The sequence below is a fragment of the Saimiri boliviensis genome, chromosome 21 (assembly GCF_048565385.1).
Source record: "Saimiri boliviensis isolate mSaiBol1 chromosome 21, mSaiBol1.pri, whole genome shotgun sequence".
NCBI lineage: Eukaryota > Metazoa > Chordata > Mammalia > Primates > Cebidae > Saimiri > Saimiri boliviensis.
The window spans coordinates 27,393,983-27,407,885 of NC_133469.1; the positions used below are offsets into that span (position 1 = coordinate 27,393,983).

A 13,903-nucleotide genomic window follows, 5' to 3' on the forward strand; every position below is an offset into this window, starting at 1 on the left:
TCCTCCACCTAGGAGTAATAATACAACCACTACAAAGTCACCCAGAAAAGTCTATAAAAACCTCAAGTTCGGCCAGGCGCAGTGGTTCATGCCTGTAATCCCAGCACTTTGGGAGGCTGAGGTGGGCGGATCACGAGGTCAGGAGTTCAAGACCAGCCTGGCTAATATGGTGAAACCTCATTTCCACCAAAAGTAAAAAAATTAGCTAGGCGTAGTGGCGGGTGCCTGTAGCCCCAGCTACTCAGGAAGCTGAGGCAGGAGAATCGCTTGAACCGGGGAGGCAGAGGTTGCAGTGAGCTGAGATGGCACCATTGCACTCCAGCCTGGGCCACAGAGCAAGGCGCCGTCTCAAAAAAAGAAATAAATAAAAATTAAAACCTCAAGTTCCCGAAGAGCAAGAAAGCGTTCTAAATCCGTGCTCCAGCTCACCTTCTTGGCCTGGAACCAAGGTGCTAAAATTGCAAGGCCGCAGGATTCAAACTTGTGCTAGGTTTGACAGAGCCAGGCAAACGCTTCTAGGCCTTTGGGATAGACACGCTGCTTGGATGTCTCCTAAAGGCCGTCGGTGTCCAGGGCCGCACCCGCGGGGCCTGGAACTAGGTGGGGTGGGCCGGCCCGGGGGGTTAGGTGGGGTTGAGGGCCGCGCGGGGAACCTCATCTCATCCCCCGCAGGCGCTGCGCCAGGCTGCGGGCGCCAACAGCGCATTTTGGCCGGGAGAGTCGAAGACGGATTGGGACGCCCCCTCGTGGGGGTTCTGGGGATGGGTGGCTCCAGGCCTTCCCCAGGGCCGCGCTTTTCAGCTCTAGGCCCCCCGGGACCCCGAGGTCACGCCGTGGTCAGCAGACCCTGTCTGGTGGGAGCGGGCAGAGGGCGGAGCCCGGCCTGGAGCCTCGCGTGCCCTCCCCGGCTGGCCCTAGCCCGTCGCCTCCCCGTCTCCTCTCCCCACCAGGGATCGAAAAACCCCCAACTCCGCTCCCTACGCTGTGCAGTGGTCCTAACAGAAGGAGCTGTCGCCCTCTTTAAGCCCTCGGCGCTTTGCGGCACTGGCCCGTGGTCCCCAGAACCCGCACGGCCTGCCAGGCGCAGGGAGGGAACAGGGTCCCAGCCGAGACGGGCGCGGAGATCCGGAGCTGTTGGAAGAGGTCCGGAGGGCACGAGAAGGGCTGCAGGCTGGGGGCGGGGCCTCCCGCTGGGGGCGTGTCCCCGAGGCCCCGCCCAGGCCCCGCCTTCTAGCGCCGGCAGTGACGGTCGCTGCGGCGTTCATCCCCGCGGCAGAAGCGCTGCCGCCGCCGCCGTCTCTAGATCGCCCGGGTCCCACCGCCGCCACCATGCCTCGGGGAAGCCGTAGCGCGGCCGCCCGGCCAGTCAGGTGTGAAGGGGACAAGGGCCGGTCGGGAGGGGGTTAGGGAAGCGTCCGCACTCCCCCGAGGGCGTCCGCAGTGACCTTGGCTGCTGCTGCGCCATCTTGGCGGGGGGAGGGGAGGAGGTGCAGCACCCACGTGTGGCGGCAGGGGTTGTCCACCTCTCCGGGGGTCGTTTCCAGGAGCTGCAGCCCCCCGGCCTGGGGTCTGGCCATTATTAACCCTGCTTCCTCCCACCCCCACAGCCGCCCCGCCGCGCCCTCTGCCCACCCGCCCGCGCACCCACCACCCTCGGCAGCAGCTCCGGCTCCCGCCCCTTCGGGCCAGCCGGGCCTCATGGCTCAGATGGCATCCACGGCCGCAGGGGTAGCCGTGGGCTCGGCTGTGGGACATGTCATGGGCAGCGCCCTGACCGGAGCCTTCAGCGGGGGGAGCTCGGAGCCGGCCCAGCCTGCCGCCCAGCAGGTGAGCAGCGGGTCCCAGAGAAACTGAGGCAGGATTCTCTGCAGGCCATACAGGGAGCTGCCCAAGTGTGCAGTGAGGAGGGTCCAGTGTGTTCACCGTTGTCTCAGCCCAGAACTCTGCCCAGGAAGGGTCTTCGTCCTCTGGAGTTCATTGTCACTTCAAGGCGGGCTTCTCTGCCCCTCCTTTGAGGCCAGGGTCCCTAAGCTCCCAGGGAGAAACACCAAGCAGCCCTTTAAAGATGGGGAAACCCAGGTCCTGGGGGCTTAGAGACTCAAGCAAGGTCACCTCACCCTAGCAGAAGGAAGGGATGTTGGATTTCCTGAGCCCCCGTTCTCCCTACACCCAGGTCTGGACACCGTGACCGCTGGGCCCACGGGCGAAGGTCAGCCACGTCTCTGATGACCTTTCCCCAACTGGGGACCCAACCGGCCCTAAGCCAAATGTGCTCTGTGGCTAGGTCAGGGGTCATGAGGATTAGTGTGGCTGAACCAGGAAGGTGCTAGAACTTGTGGGGGTGGGGCTCATACTCTGAGAGCACAGGCAGAGTACTGGGCTTTTCTAGAGCCTTCTCCTCCCTCCCCTGCCCCCCCCCAACGTGCCCATTTCTAAAGGCACAGAAACATGTTGTCTGTGGCCACCTCCGCTGCTGAGTCACTCAGCCTGCCTAGGATCCTTGGGACACCCAGGCTGGGGATGTAGGGAGGAGCAGGTGGTCCCTGGCTTTGAAACACACCTCCAGGTACCAACTCCAAGCTGATCCTGCACCCTCTTGCACTGTACCCCCAGGCGCCCACCCATGTTGCCTCCCAGCCCCTGCAGATGGGGCCCTGCGCCTATGAGATAAGGCAGTTCCTGGAGTGTTCCACCACTCAGAGTGACCTGTCCCTGTGTGAGGGCTTCAGCGAGGTCCTGAAACAATGCAAGTACAACCATGGTGAGTGGACCCTGACCCAGGCAGGGAGGGGGAGAGGCAGAGCCTCCTCTTGTACCTGCAGGCTGACCACCAGCCTGTGCTGCCCTTCCCTCCGCAGGTCTGAGCTCCCTGCCCTGAAGATGTCGGTGCACTCAGGGGCCAGCCCTGCATCAACCTCTGCCCTTCGTCAACAGCTAGACCACAACACTAGATTGCATGCAGATAGCTGGGATTGCAAGTGAGGAGGTTTCTCACCCCCCAGTTAACCCAAGGCACAAATGTGCAATTAAAAGAATTTATTTTAGACCACATCTTGTGTGCCTCTCTCAATGGCCGGTCTTCAGGGAGCTCCCTGGCTGATGAGGTGGGGTCAAGATGGATATCTCACTACAGTGTGCAATCCGTCACCTTAATCAGGGCCCTGGATGGGGAGGAGGAGCCCTGTTGCCATCTGCACCGTGGGTAGCACAGGACAGATACCTTGGACAGTCCTGAGTGGTGTGGAGAGGCATTAGCAGGTAATCCCAAGTGCACCTGACTCTTGAGGGTGAAATCCCAGGATAAACCCATCATCTCCCCCTTTTCAGAAATGCCTGCCACCTCTATCCCCCGCTTTTTTTTTTTTTTTTTTTTTTTTTTTGAGATGGAGTCTTGCTCTGTCACCCAGGCTGAAGCAGCACAATCTCAGCTCACTGCAACCTCCGCCTCCTGGGTTCAAGCAATTCCCCTGCCTTCGCCTCTTGATGAGACTACAGGCGCAAGCCACCATGCCCGGCTAATTTAACCTCTACCCTTCTTGTCTCTGCTTCTGCATCCTATTCTCTGCACCCACGGCTTCGGGGCCCCCAGCGGCCTCACATCCTGTCTGACCTTGCCCCTCTTGCTGATGCAACTTCTCAGCATTTCCAGATTCTGCAAGAGGAGTCCTGCTGGGTTGCTGTCTGTTTGCACCTGATCACATGAGACAGAGGTCATGGCTGACCCCCTTGGGTCTGAGTCCAACTTGGCTAGCTGGCAGTAGTGTGCCAGGTCCCCGGGCTTGCCAGAACAGAGGAACAGGACCTTCAAACCCAGTGCGGGCTGTGCCATCACACACATGCTGCCGCCTTCATTGAGTTCGTCCAACAGTTGTGCACTGAGCTCCTACTGTGTGCCAGGCCCTATGCCACATCTGTGAGGCCTGAGGACATTGCTGCCCTTTGTGCGCTGGCACTCCAGTGGGGTGGCGGGGACCTGTCTCAGGGTAAAGTGTGTCCCATCTCGAGGCGTATGTGCGTGGAGTTGGTGTGGAGGGTCTGCCTCTCATCATATGTGTCTGGCCCACAGGTAGGGGTCCCACTCTGGGTGTCTCCCTGGGTGTCCCTATCTCCTCCGTACCTGGCTCCTGGTCCCAGCTAGCAACTCCTGGGTGGCCGGGAGCTCACCTTTCTGGATCTTGAAGCAGGGCTTTGCTCATGGTGGCCACGCCGAGTGCCCATGCGCTTCCTCCGATCGTGGCCCGCAGAGGAGAGGCCTGACAGCCTGCGAAGTTCCTCTGGAAGGCCGGAGAAGTCCTGCTGGTAGGGGCTGGGGAGAAGTTGTGCCTTCCCCCCGGGCTGCGCCCCGACACTCACCTGCCAGCTCTGGGTACTGGTCATCCAGCTTCTCCAGCAGGGACTCATAGCGGGTGGGGGCCATGCCCTCTCCCTCTGTGGCATGTGGAGAAAGGAGGAAGGACACCTGACTGGCCTGATGGTCCCTCTCAGTCTGGAACTGTTTGCTAGTCCAGGCTGGGGGCAGAGTATTGGGTGGGGATGAGTGAGGGCTAGGTCCCCAGCCAAGGTGGGAGGCTGGGCAGGGTCTTGGGTGGTCTCTGGTCTGCTCCGCCCCCCTCTTCCATTCTAACATAGCTGCACAGGAGAGAGCCTTGGGCCACCTTACTGCTGATCCGAACGAGGACATAGGTGGCTCGCTCCTTCAGCAGGGAGCTGCCCATCGTGGGGGCGCCGGAAGCCGCTTCCTTCAGGTCCTCCAGGCTCACGAGCTTGCCGTCCTCAGCCAGGAGAGCAAGGGTCACTGGGAGGCCATGGAGAGCGGTTGGGCAGGGCTGGCACCCCTGCCTGGGACCCCTCAGCCCCTGCTTCTCCCTGCCTCCTCACCATCTGGGAGCAATCCTGCTTTCTGCCTCAGGTGGGCTGTGAGGTTCACCAGCCTGCAGGAGGTGTTCACCAGCACAAAGCTGCCGGCTGTGGAGGAGGGGCAGAGGGGAGCGTGTGGGATCCCAGACTTGCCCGGAAATCTGGGGTTCTCTGTCTCTCCCTCCCATCTCTCCCTTTCCCAGAGTTGCGACTGGGCTTACGGGGCTAGGGCTGCCCTAGGCACAACAGCTCCGACATCTGTGGCTTAAACTGCCTTGGAGAGACCCCTCCATCCATCTCCCAAATGTTGGTGTCTTGGGGCCTGCAAAGCACGAAGTGCGCGCCAGCCCAGCCTCCCCGCGGGCCGCGCCCTCCGCACCCGCCGGTTCCCCTCTTCCCCTCGGCTGCTCCCGCACTGGACCAACCCGCCTCCAGCCAGAGGGACGGGGAACCTGCAACTGGCTATAGAGTTTCAGGTGTCTGATGCACGCTGAACTTTGAGGATCACGGATTGAATGGCAAACAGATTGTGCGGTTTAAAAACCGGCTCCAGGGCGGTGCAGCGGGCGCTGGCCAAGAGGAGCCTTCGTGAATGAGCAGGCAAACTCAGCTCGGGTTTTCTCTGTAAGGGACTCGCTCCAGGTGCTCGCTTTGCCTCCTCACAGAGCCGCTTCCCCGACCCCCGCCATCTGCACCCCTCTTTCCCGCCATTGCCTCTCCACGCTCCCCAAGGGCGGAAGGAAGCCAGCCTCTGAGTGTGCTCATCCCCCTACCCCCCTGCCAAGACAGGGGCCCCCACTTACCCCCAAACATCACCTTGATGAACATAGCTGCAGTGGGGAAGAGCGATGTGGGGGGCTTTGATCCCCCAAATCTCGATTCCCCAACTAAGAAACCTGGAGCTGAGACCTGCTCCAGAGCGGGGCTCTGGAGGGAGAAGTGGATGTGTGAGTGTGGATGGGTGGGTGGTCCCAGGACCAGGCTCCTGCTCAGCCACCTGCGTGGTTCTGCATCAGCCTAGCTCAAACCCTGCAGCTAGTCCAGGACTCCTGGCCTTCTCTTCCCACTGCGTCCTGGGCCACAGCAGCTCCCTTAAGCTTCCAGGCTGGTCTCCATGGCACTGGGGGCGGAGACATCTGGGCAGGAAATGCCTTCCTCCCTGTATCCGTTAATGGAATACTGGGGCCGATGTGGGAGGGGTGGAAGGAGAAGCGGGGGCTGGCATTCCCTGCCTCAGGGATTGGAGCCATCGTTGGGATTGGAGCCTGGGCCCCAGGGCGGTTTCTCCAGCGGCACCCCCGACCCTCTGTGTGTGGTCTCTGCCCACTCAAGTTCCCTTCCCCTGCTGGTTTCTTTCTCTCTCCACCTTCCTCCTCACTCCCAGCCATTCCCCTCTATTCTTCTCTACTTGTTTCTTTTTCTGTTCTTGCTAGTCAGGTTTATTGAGGTATATTTATTTCATTTTATTTCAATTTTTTTTTTTTTAGGGAGAGTCTCCCTATGTTGCCCAGGCTGGTCTCGAACTTCTGGGCTCAAGCAATTCTGCTTCAGCCTCCCAAAGTGCTAGGATTGCAGGTATGAGCTACCTCCCACCGACTGAAGTATAATTGACATACAGTACAGTAAAGTTCACCCTTTCTGGTGCTTTCGAGTTTTGCCAAGTCTCATATAACCACCACCACAGTCAAGATACAGAACATTTCCATCGCTCCCAAATTCCTTCGCCCCATTCATAGTCAGCCCTAGTTGGTTCCAGGTCCATAGCAGGTCCTTGTTAGCCCTCACCACTAGCTAGTCCCTCACGCCGGTTCTCACCTTCATTTCCTGTCTTTTATTTATTTATGTACTATTTTTATTTATTTTTTTCGAGACAGACTGTCCACCTAGGCACAGTGGCATGATCTTGGCTCACTGTGCGCGCCACCACACCCAGCTCATTCTTTGTCTTTTTAGTAGAGATGGGGTTTCACCATGTTGGACAGGCTGGTCTGGAACTCCTGACCTGAGGTGCTGCCTGCCTTGGCTTCCAAAAGTGCTCGGATTACAGGCATGAGCCACCGCGCCCGGCCATTTCTTGTCTTTGACATTTTTCTGCTGCTCCCAGTCTCTCCCCTTCGAGTTCCGCTCCTCTCTGTCTTCCTCTTCTTTCTCTCTAGGTTTCACACTCCCCTTTCTTTCCCTTCATTCCCCACTCCTTCCCTCCCTCCATCTCACCCTCTCTCTCTCCTTTCTTTCTTCTCGCTTCCTTTTTTCCTTCCTTCCTTTGGTAAGACCCTGTCTTTACAAACAAAATTTTTCGAAGAATTCGCCGGGCATGGTGGCTCACATCTGTAGTCCTAGCTACTTAGAAGCCTGATGTGGGAGGATCACTTGAGCACAAAATTTCGAGGCTGCAAGTGAGCTATGATCACACCACTCTACTCCACCCTGGGCAACAGAGCAAGTCTCAAAATAAGTACATCAATTAAATAAAAACAAAAGAATTAGCCAGGCATGGTGGCATGCACCTGTAGTCCTAGCTCTTTGGGAGGCTAAGGGGAGAGGACTCCTTGAGCCCAGGAATTCACGGCTGCAGTGAACTATGATCAAACCACTGCATTTCAGCCTGGGTGACAGAGTGAGACCTTGTCTCAAAGAAAAGAAAAGAAAAAAGAAGAAAAGAAAGGGAAGTGGAAGGGAGGGGAGGGGAGAGGAGGGGAGGGCAGAGAAGGGGAGAGCAGGGGAGGCGAGGCGCGAAAAGTGCCATTGGAAAGATAGTTTGTGGCCAGACGGTGGCTCACACCTATAATCCCAGCACTCTGGGACACCGAGGCAGGTGGATCCCCAGAGGTCAGAACTTTGAGACCAGCCTGGCCAACATGGTGAAACTTCATCTTTACTAAAAACACAAAAAAGTTAGCTGGGCATGGTGGTGGGCGCCTGTAATCCTAGGTAGTCAGGAGGCTGAGACAGGAAAATTGCTTGAACCCGGGAGGCAGAGGTTGCAGTGAGCTGAGATTGTGCCACTGTACTCTAGCCTGGGCGATAGAGCGAGACTGTCTCAAAAAAAAAGAAAAGAAAAGACAGTTTGTTACTCAGATTTCCCCAAAAAAGGGAGTACACCAAGGTGGGCCACACAGGAAGCACCACAGTTGATGGGCAGGCAGAGGGAGAGGGAGGAACTGCCGGCCAGGGCCTCTACTGTGGTTTCCAAGGCTGGGCAGGCCGGGATTAGGACTGAATAATTACAGTGGATTCTGGGGCACAGGCTGCCCCTAGTTGTCTGGTGCATGGCCCTGGAGAGATTAGGGCAGGTGGAGTATAAGAGCAGATTAAAGAACGGGTTTGAGGGGTTTGGGATTAGTTGACTTGCATTTGAAAAGCATGTTTTTGCTGGTCAGGTGCAGTGGGTGGTGGCTCACGCTTGTAATCTCAGCACTTTGGGAGGCCAAGAGAAGCGGATCACAATGTCAGGAGATGGAGACCATCCTGGCTAACACAGTGAAACCCCATCTCTACTAAAAACACAAAAAATTAACCAGGCATGGTGGCACGCACCTGTAGTCCCAGATACTGAGGAGGCTGAGGCAGGAGAATCGCTTGAACTCGGGAGGCAGAGGTTGCAGTGAGCTAAGATTGTGCCACTGCACTCCAACCTGAACAACAGAATGAGACTCCTCCATTTAAAAAACAAAAGAAGGCCGGGCGCGGTGGCTCAAGCTTGTAATCCCAGCACTTTGGGAGGCCGAGGCGGGTGGATCATGAGGTCGAGAGATCGAGACCATCCTGGTCAACATGGTGAAACCCCGTCTCTACTAAAAATACAAAAAATTAGCTGGGCATGGTGGCGTGTGCCTGTAATCCCAGCTACTCAGGAGGCTGAGGCAGGAGAATTGCCCGAACCCAGGAGGCAGAGGTTGCGGTGAGCCGAGATTGCACTCCAGCCTGGGAAGCAAGAGCGAAACTCCGTCTCAAAAAAAAAAAAAAAAAAAAAAAACAAAAGAAAACAAAAAAAGCATGCTTTCAGAAGAGTTATTTACTATCATGGCTGGATGAGGTGGCTCATGCTTTCATCCCAGCACTTTGGGAGGCTGAGTCTGGTAGATCATTTGACATCAGGAGATGGAGACCAGCTCAGGCAACATGGTGAAATCCCCTCTCTACTAAAAATACAAAAAGAATTAGCCAGGCATGGTGGCACATACCTGTAATCCCAGCTACTCGGGAGGCTGAGGCAGGAAAATCGTTTGAACTTAGGAGGCAGAGGTTGCAGTGAGTGGAGATGGCACCATTGCACTCCAGGCTGGGTGACAAGAGAGACTCTGTATCAAAAAAAAAAAAAAAAAGAGTTATTTACTATCTATAGGGACTGGGTAACCCTGGGAGGGTGAGTCCCTCAATGGTCAACAAGGCCCCAGATGACAGCACACTGGAATACAGAAAATAAATGACATGGTGAATCCACCCTCTGTGGCCAGCACTGAACAAACAGGTCCCATCTTTGCATTTTCACAATCCTCAGACCGACTGTGCTTAACTTCAAGTTCCAGGTAAGAAAACCAAGGCACAGTTGGGGGAAACAACTTGGCTGAAGTCACACAGGAGAAGGAGCTGGGGTTCAAACCCAAGTGCAAAACCACCTCAGCTACTTGGAATCCTGGCAAATTAAAAAGGTCATGACAGGGCCGGGCGCAGTGGCTCATGTCTGTAATCCCAGTACTTTGGGAGGCCCAGGCAGGTGGATCACAAGGTCAAGAGATCGAGACCATCCTGGTCAACAAGGTGAAACCCGGTCTCTACTAAAAATACAAAAAAAATCAGCTGGGCATGGTGGCGCGTGCCTGTAATCCCAGCTACTCAGGAGGCTGAGGCAGGAGAATTGCCTGAACCCAGGAGGCAGAGGTTGCGGAGAGCCGAGATCGCGCCATTGCACTCCAGCCTGGGCAGCAAAAGCAAAACTCCATCTCAAAAAAAAAAAAAAAAAGGCCGGGCGCGGTGGCTCAAGCCTGTAATCCCAGCACTTTGGGAGGCCGAGGCGGGTGGATCACGAGGTCGAGAGATCGAGACCATCATGGTCAACATGGTGAAACCCCGTCTCTACTAAAAATACAAAACATTAGCTGGGCATGGTGGCACGTGCCTGTAATCCCAGCTACTCAGGAGGCTGAGGCAGGAGAATTGCTTGAACCCAGGAGGCGGAGGTTGCGGTGAGCCGAGATCGTGCCATTGCACTCCAGCCTGGGTAACAAGAGCGAAACTCCGTCTCAAAAAAAAAAAAAAAAAAAAAAAAAAAAAAAAAAAAAAGCCGGGCGTAGTGGCTCAAGCCTGTAATCCCAGCACTTTGGGAGGCCGAGGCGGGTGGATCACAAGGTCGAGAGATCGAGACCATCCTGGTCAACATGGTGAAACCCCGTCTCTACTAAAAATACAAAAAATTAGCTGGGCATGGTGGCGCGTGCCTGTAATCCCAGCTACTCAGGAGGCTGAGGCAGGAGAATTGCCTGAACCCAGGAGGTGGAGGTTGCGGAGAGCCGAGATCGCGCCATTGCACTCCAGCCTGGGCAGCAAAAGCAAAACTCCATCTCAAAAAAAAAAAAAAAAAAAAAAAAAAAAAAAAAAAAAATGCCGGGCGCGGTGGCTCAAGCCTGTAATCCCAGCACTTTGGGAGGCCGAGGTGGGTGGATCACAAGGTCGAGAGATCGAGACCATCCTGGTCAACATGGTGAAACCCCGTCTCTACTAAAGATACAAAAAATTGGCATGGTGGCACGTGCCTGTAATCCCAGCTACTCAGGAGGCTGAGGCAGGAGAATTGCTTGAACCCAGGAGGCGGAGGTTGTGGTGAGCCAAGACTGCGCCATTGCACTCCAGCCTGGGTAACAAGAGCTAAACTCCGTCTCAGAAACAAAACAAAACAAAAAAAAGGTCGTGACAATGTCCTGGTGAGGATGCAAAGTCACTGTAAACTCTCTTAATCTGCTGGTGGAAGCGTAGATTGGTACAAACACATGGGCAACCCTGGCAGACTTAGTAAAGCTAAACGTATTCTTTCCTTGCCATCCGGCAGCTCCATTCCCGGGTGTCTATCCAGCACAAATGCGTGCACAAATAGACCGAAAGACATGACAGAGACGTTCACAGAAGTTTTATTTGTAATGGCCAGAGACTGGAGAGCATCCAAATGTCTAATCATAGAAGATTGGAGAAACTGATTATGGTGCATTCACACAATGGATTACACACAGCTATGGCCATGAATGAAATATTGCTGCACACACATGGATCACTCTCACAATGTTCAACAAAAGAAACAGGCACACAAGAGGACACATTATCCATTCCACTTACATTTGAAGTTCTAGAGCAGGCAAAAACTAATTAACTTGGTAGAAGTCAGAACGATGGTTCCCTTGAGGGTGCTGATCATTATTAACTGAGGGGGCCTCAGGGGAGATGGAGATTTTTTTTTTTTTTTTTTTTTTTTTGAGGTGGAGTCTCGCTCTGTCACCCACCCAGACTGGAGTGCAATGGTGAGATATTGGCTCACTGCAACCTCTGCCTCCTGGGTTCAAGTGATTCTCCTGACTTAGCCTCTCCAGGACTTGGGATTACAGGCACACATCACCAGCCTCAGCTAATTTTTGTATTTTTAGTGGAGATGGGGGTTTCACCATGTTGGCCAGGCTTGTCTCGAACTCCTGACAGGTGATCCACCTGCCTTGGCCTCCCAAAGTGTTGGGATTACAGGCATGAGCCACTGAGCTCAGCCGAGATGTTCTAAATCTTGATCTGGGTGGAGGTTGCAGAGGTCTGCGTGTGTATGTGTGTGTGTGTGTACCCGCACGCGCAGGGGCATACATACACATACATAAAATCACCAAGCTATACACTTAAGATTTATGTACATTACTGTATGCCAGTTGTACCTCAATAAAAAAGTAGATTTCTACCTGCCGTGACTGCATGTGAAGACTTCTGGGCTCCTGTTCCCAGATGGCCTTGTGGAGCCAGGACCCTGATATTTGGGAAGATGGGGCCTGGCCATTGGCCCCAGTTCCACCCGTCCTTCCGCAGTCAATAGGCTGATTTGCATGCTCTGTTGTGGTCCAGTGGCCTTCCCAGCCCTGTGCCCCAAAGCACCTGGAGCATATAGCTTTGCAGAACTTCTCCCTGCCTCTGGCCATGGCCTGCTGGTGCCTCAGTCTCCTTCTGATGGGGACCTTCATGTCAGGTGAATCCTCCCTGGGCCTCACTCACCTGGGTGTGGGGTGGGGAACCATACTGGCCCCAGAAGGCCCCTTCATGGAGGCAAATCGATGGGGACAGTAGCGCAGGTCCTGGGAGAGATATTAAGGTAGAGGGGAGACCTGGCTTCAGGCAGCTCTGCCCTTTTCCTGGGGCAAATCACTTCCCTGTGTGGGCCTTGGTTTTCCCATTTGTGAATGACCAGACCACTAGAGCCCCGGACTCTGATTTTGGGGTCTCCTTCTTAGTTTTTCACAGGGGAAGCTATTGTGAGCTTCCCTTCCCCACAGTGCCTGAGGCAATCTAACTTCCCTGAGAAGGTCCCTGCAGCCAGTTGCCTGAGGCTTCGTTAATGTGTGGGACAGCCCAGGAGGTTCCTAGGGCTGGGTAGTCTGCGTTCAGGGTTTGGAAGAGCTGGAGTGAAGGAGGTGAGGGGGGAGGTGGGGTGCAATTCTACAGAGAAACACGGGTAGGTAGCAGAGGGACCCAGAGGTTGCTAGTCCAACCCTCAGCTCTGGGCCTTTAACTGAACATGGATCTTTGGGGATGTGGCACTAATGGGGACTTGGGGGCTGCTAAATCCAAACCCCTTACTCAAAAAGGCAGATGGAAGCCCAGAGAGGGCACCCTAAGTCACACAGAGCTAGGCCTCCTGCACCCAGTTCATTGCTAATCCCATGGAACTGGGCTATGAGCCCTTTGGGAGAATCTCCTTGGAGTCCAACCAACCCTTCATAGGGCAGGGGCGGGAGGGAAGGGGCTCAGGCTGGGCCTGAGTGGGTTTGTGTCTCTCAGCCTCCCGGCCAGTCCTGGCCCAGCCGGTTGCACTGCTGGTCTTCCCAGGCCAAGTGGCTCAACTCTCCTGCACGCTCAGCCCCCAGCATGTCACCATCAAGGACTACGGTGTGTCCTGGTACCAGCAGCGGGCAGGCAGTGCCCCTCGATATCTCCTCTACTACCGCTCAGAGGAGGATCACCACCGGCCTGCTGACATCCCTGACCGATTCTCGGCAGCCACGGATGAAGCCCACAATGCTTGTGTCCTCACCATCAGCCCTGTGCAGCCTGAGGATGACGCAGATTACTACTGCTCTGTTGGCTACAGCTCCGGTCCCTAGGGGTGGGGTGTGAGATGAGTGCCTCCCGTCTGCCTCCCATTTCTGTCCCTGACCTTGGGCCCCTTTTTAACTTTCTGCGAGGCTTGCTTCCCCTCTGTAAAATGGGTTAATAACATTCAACATGTCAGCAACAGCTCTTGTGAGGGCCATGAGATCCCGGGTGAAAAAAGTGACTGTGGTGGGTCTGGGAGTCAAAGACCCACTCCTGGAGTGGTGGGGTGCAGTGTTGGGGGGAATGGGGATTCTGGGGACTGTTGTCAAAGAGGAAGCACCTGAGACCCTTGGTGCATGACCCAGACTCCCCCCAGCTCCCTGGGGACACTAACTGGTGGCCTGACCTTGATGTGACCTGAGGAGCTGGAAAGAGAAAAAGGAACCAGGCCTTGCCTCCCCCAGCTCTGCACAGCTGGTTGTGGTCCAAGGCTCAGGGGTCCAGGGTGGCTGGTCCCCATGGAGCTCAGGCTGTTGATTTGGGGAGGAGCAGCCACTGCCTACCCCTTGGAGTCTGTGCCCAAGGCCCAACTCCATAGCATTGATGGGGCAGGAAGGCAGGTGTGTGTGGGTAGCATGGGGGCACTCGGGTGCCAGGGCTGAGGGTGCTGTAGGCGGGTGGGTTGATGGCTGGGGCAGAATCCCTTTCCCCAGGGACAATGTGTCCTCCTGATGTCCTGTGACTGGGCCGAGGTCTGCGGAGGGAGGCTCTC

At 55.7% G+C, this 13,903-nt stretch overlaps 3 protein-coding genes across 11 annotated transcripts; 2 read left to right on the forward strand and 1 right to left on the reverse strand.

Annotated features, from left to right (window-relative positions):
- The first annotated feature begins 1,214 nt into the window (after positions 1-1,214).
- On the forward strand, positions 1,215-3,051 carry CHCHD10 (coiled-coil-helix-coiled-coil-helix domain containing 10). Its single transcript, XM_003938519.4, has 4 exons — positions 1,215-1,370; positions 1,608-1,827; positions 2,614-2,761; positions 2,859-3,051. Exons 1-4 carry the CDS (start codon positions 1,330-1,332, stop codon positions 2,876-2,878), a joined length of 429 nt encoding a protein of 142 aa, XP_003938568.1. The 5' UTR covers positions 1,215-1,329; the 3' UTR covers positions 2,879-3,051.
- On the reverse strand, positions 3,022-5,996 carry C21H22orf15 (chromosome 21 C22orf15 homolog). 9 transcript variants are annotated; one of them, XM_003938517.4, is made up of 6 exons: positions 5,661-5,996; positions 4,879-4,965; positions 4,661-4,795; positions 4,354-4,428; positions 4,165-4,274; positions 3,022-3,161 (listed from the first exon to the last, which is right to left on the reverse strand). In XM_003938517.4, exons 1-6 carry the CDS (start codon positions 5,683-5,685, stop codon positions 3,150-3,152), a joined length of 444 nt encoding a protein of 147 aa, XP_003938566.2. In that variant the 5' UTR covers positions 5,686-5,996; the 3' UTR covers positions 3,022-3,149. The 9 variants fall into 9 exon arrangements, with proteins under 9 accessions (XP_003938566.2, XP_010347518.2, XP_039318486.2 ...); XM_010349216.3 differs by having other exon boundaries at positions 4,656-4,795; XM_039462552.2 differs by having other exon boundaries at positions 4,118-4,274; positions 4,656-4,795.
- A 4,542-nt stretch (positions 5,997-10,538) lies between these two features.
- Positions 10,539-13,421, forward strand: LOC120361046 (pre-B lymphocyte protein 3). The gene is made up of 2 exons (XM_039462430.2): positions 10,539-12,067; positions 12,877-13,421. The coding sequence occupies exons 1-2, from the start codon at positions 12,019-12,021 to the stop codon at positions 13,197-13,199; spliced, it is 372 nt and encodes a 123-aa protein (XP_039318364.1). The 5' UTR covers positions 10,539-12,018; the 3' UTR covers positions 13,200-13,421.
- Positions 13,422-13,903: the final 482 nt, after the last annotated feature.